At 52.1% G+C, this 6,260-nt stretch overlaps 1 protein-coding gene across 6 annotated transcripts in view; it reads right to left on the bottom strand.

The window, feature by feature from the left end:
* The window catches only part of TCF4 (transcription factor 4), a 147,323-nt gene that overhangs the window by 10,593 nt on the left and 130,470 nt on the right, over positions 1 to 6,260 (bottom strand). For all 6 annotated transcript variants that reach the window (XM_026039196.1, XM_026039208.1, XM_026039201.1 and 3 more), the window contains one exon: positions 5,721 to 5,924. In XM_026039196.1, the coding sequence (XP_025894981.1) occupies positions 5,721 to 5,924 (204 nt within the window). The remainder of the gene's footprint in view (positions 1 to 5,720; positions 5,925 to 6,260) is intronic.

Below are 6,260 nucleotides of genomic sequence, written 5' to 3'. Positions count from 1 at the left end.
AAAGCAAAAGAAAGGATTTAATAATAATAAAAAAAGGAATTAAGGAGGGCCTTAAATCAAGAAAAAAAACAAGGTTCTTTTTTTTCCTTCTACAAAAAAAAAAAAAAAAAAAAGCAGCCTGAGCACTAAGCAGCTCTGCAAATATCTTCAGGAATATCTTAAGGAAAAGGTTCCGGGCTCCTTTTGGGGCTCTGCTCCCCGAAATGGCCCTGCTTGCCCTTTTTGGGGCTCTCCAGCACTATTTCAAGGGAAACAGACCGGCTATCACGGCGAGAAGGGGGCTGCCGGAGCCCGTGAAATAATCCGCGTGCTTTCTATCCAGCAGCGCTGATTATTCGCTTAAGTCTCGCCTAAATCCAGCGACACAAAGGGCTCTAAAGCGCCGGATTAGGGATATTAACTGGTCCCCGTTTCAGGGCTCCCGCGGGAGCGCAGCGCCCGGCCGAGCTCCCGCGTGCCCGTCCTCGCCCCGCGAGCCCCGCGCTTTGCAAACCAAACACTACGTAAACAGCTTCCCCTCCCGGCCAAAATGCACTTTTATACCTCAGAAACAACTCAGGAATATGATGGAGGCAGGAATTGGGCGGCACGAGGAATGTCAGCCCATTAGGCAGAAAACGGGGCTGCATAAAACGCTGCCCGGGCGCTCGTTAGGGCAGGTTTCGCTGCAGGAAGGTCATTTTGTCCTTCCGTGCTTTTTATGCCTCCCCCCGCTCCCAATTTCTGTGATACCTGTTAGCTAACAGCCATGGTCAAACAAAACAAACAACAGATGCAAAAGCTACGACTGCAATAAAAATTAAGACGAGGAAAAAAAAAGATAATAAGGGAAAAAAACAGCAAAAGCCAATTTTGGTCTTTTAAATGGTGCCAAGTTGCTTGACTCTTTTTGTTTATGTACAGATGACATAACCGAATTACTTCATGAGCTGCTACTTTAATTCCTAGGGGTGGAAAATTCCATAAGTTAATTTAACGTGGATGTAGAAAAAAAACCAACCCTACATGTGAACGTGCTCCCTTCCTGTGGGCCCTGGTGCGGAGCGTGCCGGCGAGCCCGCGGCCCCCGCAGCAGCCTCTCAGAAACAAGGCAAGTATCTGAAAACTAAGGCAGTTTGGGTGTCTTACGGGTTTCCATCCATCCCTCCGTGCACAGCTGCAAAAGGAAGCCGCCTCGGAGGAGAGCSGTGCACGAGCCACCCTCCGCCGCCGCTCCCCGCAATTGAATTTGCGACGTTACACTAAAATCCCTGCAATCCCCGCGAGCTCTGCAACAACAGGAACTACGGAAAGCCAGGAAATTCACGGCGAGCGCTGGAAATAGGAGCTTAGCTCATGCCCTGGGGGCCGGGGATGGGAAGGTGCAAGGGGATGACCCCAGCACCGTTCCCTGATGGGCCTTTGGGAATGGTGCCAGCTCCTGGTCCCCGCGAGGAAGCCAAGGTCACCGTGCGGCTGCGGGCAGCAGCTCAACCCCGGCACGCGCCCGTGGGACCCCGGGAGCATCCGGAGCTGCTCCGCGCACGGGGTTGATGCCATCGGAGGAGAAGGTGGAAACGGGGGCACCTGAAAGCCATCGAGGGCGGACGCTTTTGGGGGCGAAGGTGCGCGGGCACGGAGGCTTCCCCGGCCCGTCTGCGCGCGCTTCCGGCCCGTACCTCCCACTGCTACTTTATTTACTGCAGCTGGCCGCAGTTTTATAGCCTGTTTCATGTATTAAAATTCAAATGTGGAAAACATTACCAGTATCCTCCTTGATTTTTTTTTTTTCCCCCCTGAAATTTTTTTCCCCCCTTCCACTTCCTTTTCAGCGAGGAATGTATCAAATGGTCAAAGGCTAACTCGAGACTGACTCCACTCAAAAACTATTTCCTTTGTTCTGGTGTTTTTGCTTCAAAATCCACCCCAGTTTTCCAAAAAGAAATGCTCCGGCCCGGCTCCTTCGCCCAAGCTGCAGTTTCAGACAGTGAGTAATGCAGCTCGGGAAGCTGCCAGAGCAAAGCCTGTCCTCTCTGTGCAATTCCCCCCTTGAATTCCCTCTGCCCGGGGCTCTCCTGGATTTGCCAACTCCGGAGGAGAAGCAGGCAGCAGAAGTGAGGGCGATAAGCACGGCCAACCCCAACCCGTGCACCCTGCAAAAAACTTCATGCCGCTCCTAAAGACACAAACGCACTCCTGAAATGCGCGAAACGAGAGCTTTAATTCTCCCTCGTTGCAGGGTTTTGGGTTTAAACCAAACTGCACCTACATCTGGTATTTGTGCGAGGAGCGCATATTTATGGAACGAGCCGTCTCTGAAGTGATGCCCTGGGTGCATGTTGCATCAGTTTAACATATGCAAAGCGAGCAGAGCTACAAAAATTAAACTCTCTTCCCTTGATTGAGAGCAGATACGCAGGAACGGTTGTGAGTCGCAGATCTGGCTTTTAATAAAGCCAGATTTCTTCATTAAAAGCAGTATTGTTTAAACACTGGAGGAGGAAAAAAAAAAAAAAAAAGAATAGCTTTGTACAAACTAAAATCTTAGATTATATGGATCCCAAGTGTATTTAACATATTACCTGAGGCCAAGAGAACTGTGAGCTAGAGTTTCCTTTTGTGAGTTCCCAGCAAGCGGCGGGGAGCGCGGAGCAGCGGCTGCTCCGGCCCCKTTCCCGGGGATGGGAAGGGGATGGGGACGAGGTGCTGGGAGAGCCGCCCGCGCCCCTGCCAGGCCCTTTCCCCTGCACTCTTGTCAGGGTTTKGAGCCTCCAAATGGCACAAGCTCAAGTGGCTTTTAGCCATATTTGGCCCAGGACACAGCCACTGTTGTTAATATTTAATTTAATGAGGAGCAGAGCTTGTCGCAAGGTAAAGAAAAAAAAAATCCACCTTATCCTAGCTTTGCAGGTGCTTGATTCCAACAGCTAATASTGCATTTTAACAACCCACAGCTACAGAAACTATTGCATTCTCGCAGGGTTTCCCAGCTCCGGGTGGATATTTAGCCCAGGGCACCGGCATTGGCCATGTTTGCATGAGGGACGTGTTGGGTGAGGATCCTCGGCAGGAGCTTGCTGCAAGACGGGGCGGTGGGAGGCCAGGAAGATCCCGGGAGAACCCTGGGAAGAGCCATGCCAGAGGGCTGGTGGTGCTGGGAGCCTCATTATCTCATCCCGAGGGCGCCCAGCGCTGGGCATCCCCGCGGGTGCAGCAATTACGGAGTAATTGGCCACCACAAGAAGCGTCTTCCTTCCCCCAAGAGCTGCCTCGCGCTCTGCCATCAAAGTCTTTTTTTTTCCTCTCCTTTCCCCTTGTGAAAAAAAGAGGAATCCTGTCAAGGTTTTTTTTTTTTTTTTTTTTTTTTTTAAAAAAAAAGACGCTAAATGTTTGCATTTTCCATATGATGTCTAATCCCATTGGGAATGTGCCGGAGCATTTGGCCTTGATTACATCGTGGAGCAATGAACTTCACAGGTCATTGTGTGCCAACTGAAAAGTACTTCTTTCGGTCAGGTTCCCTGAATGTCCCCCTGTTCTTTAATTATAAGGAGGGCTGAATAGGAGGGCGAGATTTACCTTCTCTGCGCGCTCTTTTATCCCCACACCTCTTTTATGTCTCCTCCTATTCATCCCGCTGAACAAAATCACCACAATCTGTTCAACCTCTCTTCACAGGGAAATCTTTCCATGCTCCTTGCAATCATCCCTAGTGCTTTGCCACCGAATTCCGTCTAATTTTATTGAGCTTTTTGGTGATAGGAAAACCAAAACAGAACACAGACCTCCAGGTAAGGACGAATGCAAATATAGGTATATGCATATTATGTATCTCCATATATATCTGCGGAATTCTTTGGCACGCCATCAGTTCCAGCATCCTTTCTCACGTGCTTTTTCAATTCAAAGGGCTTTTTTTGTCTTTTTTTTTTAATGGTTCCTGCACACTGCAGAGCAATTTCCCGCACGTTTCCCCGCTCCCTTGTCTGGAGCCCCCCACGTTAATTGCAATTCCTCCTCCTGCGCCGCGCTGCCGTGCGCCGGGCCCGTGGGATGAGCGGGATGGAGCCCGGTCCTGTCGCAGCGCCACATGGCAACGGACTGGCCTCGGATCTGTCGCGGCCCGCGCCTTTCCCACGTATTTTCCTCCACTCTTAATTAGCCCAAATAGCTGGAACCCTCTGAAAATGCTGCCAGATAACTCATCGCTCCCTTTTTCCATTCCGCCCATGAGTAAGCGACGTTACTCCTAGAATTAAATTTTGCGGTATCAAAACCATGGCTCTTCAGCCTYGCGGGGAGCCGTACATTCAATGCCACTCCTCACTCCCTAACGCATCTTCACTTTCTAATCCAGAACCGCCACTTCTCCATTAACTTATATTTMCATTATATTTCCATTAACTTCTTCCGAGGGCCTTCCAGGTTTCTCTATATTCAAACACGTTTCCTTAGCCGCTTCTCCTTTCCTTATCATTTTGCTAACATATCTAAAGGACGAGCAGATTGCACAGACATGATTTTCCTCCGCAAGCAAGCAAGCAACTGCAGAGTATTTCCTTTCCACAGTGCACGGTGCTCTCCATGAAGCCGTGGGTCAGGTACACACCACACAGTACAAGCAGAAACAACCCGAGCARATCGCAGACCCGGCCGCATCGGTGCCACCAAGGTGCTGCGTGGCACGCGAGCCTCTCTGCCACCCCAGCACTGCTGCGACGGCCACTGCAGCCCCATGAGCACACACATCTCCAGCTCTGGAGCTCCTTCTCCGCCCACATTTAAGGGTATACTTGAAATGTGCGCCTTGTTGCACCCGTTGCTGGCTGCAATCGGGTCTTCTGTTGCAAAGAGGCCCACATGAGCCCTGAGCAAAATGTCCTGCTGCGGAAAATGCACTCTGGCACCCTACGGATGCACCCTGCAAGGGCTGCATTGTACATATGCACACACCATATAGATGCACACTGCAAGGGCTGCATTATACCTATGTACACACCCTGTGGATGCACCCTGCAACGGCTGCATTGTACATATATTCACATCCTATAGATGCACACTGCAAGGGCTGCATTGTACATATGCACACACCATATAGATGCACACTGCAAGGGCTGCATTATACCTATGTACACACCCTGTGGACGCAACCTGCAAGGGCTGCCTTGTGCGTATGCACACACCCTATGGATGCACACTGCAAGGGCTGCACTGTACATATATTCACATCCTATAGATGCACACTGCAAGGGCTGCCTAGCACACATGCTCACACCCTATGGATGCATGCTGCAAGGGTTGCCTTGCACATATGCACACACCTTATGGATGCACAYTGCAAGAACTTGCAAGCACGCGCGCTTGCACATTATGGAAGCACATTGCAAGAACTGCCTTGCACGTATGTTCATATCCTATGGATGCGCACTGCAAGGGCTGCCTTGCATGCATGTTCACATCCTACAGACACACACTGCAGGAGCTGCTTTGCACACACGCTCGCACCCTATGGATGCACACTGCAAGAGCTGCCTTGCATGCACGTCTGCACCTTATAGATGGACATTGCACGAGCTGCCTTGCACACACGCTCGCACCCTGTGGATGCACACTGCAAGAGCTGTGGAAAACGCACTCCGGCACCTATGGCTGCACACTCCAGGGGCTTCCTCGCACGCACGCTTACCCCCTATGGACGCGGGGGGCAAGAGGCGCCGTGCGGCCGCGCGCACCCAGCTTACCATGAGCGAGTGCCGGTTGGCGGAGAGCAATCCGGTGCCGTAGCCGGAGCCGAGGCCGCCCATGGCGCCGTTGTGCGCCGGCCCTATTAGTCCGTGCATRTCTCCGTGGCTGCCGGGCATGGCGGTGGAGGGCCCCACGGCGTGGTTCCGCAGCACGTGGATGGCGTCGTCCAGCCGCTCCAGGCGGTCCTCGATGCGGCTTTGCTGCGGGAGCGGGAGCAGCGTGAGCGGGCGCCGCGCGGCGGCCGCGCGCCCCGGCCCGCCCGCCCCGCTCCTGCCTCGCCGCCCGCTTGCCCGGGGGGGTCCTGCCTGCCCTGGGGGGCTGCGCTGGGGGGCCCGGGCGCGGGGCAGCACGGCTAGCACAGGGGCCGCGTTGATTTTCATGGGCAAAACAGGTTCAATGATTCCTCATGAACATGATCAGCACAGTACATCCGTTGCCCTCTGCGTCTTTGGAAAGTTTTAGCGCTACTTAAAAAAAATAAAATAACAAAAAGGGAATAGTAATATAAAAGCAAAAAAAAAAAAAAAAAAAAAAAA

The sequence above is a fragment of the Nothoprocta perdicaria genome, unplaced genomic scaffold, assembly GCF_003342845.1.
Source record: "Nothoprocta perdicaria isolate Ctin4 unplaced genomic scaffold, notPer1 scaffold_10, whole genome shotgun sequence".
NCBI lineage: Eukaryota > Metazoa > Chordata > Aves > Tinamiformes > Tinamidae > Nothoprocta > Nothoprocta perdicaria.
Note: the sequence above shows the minus strand (reverse complement) of the source record. Positions and strands in the feature narration are given on the sequence as shown.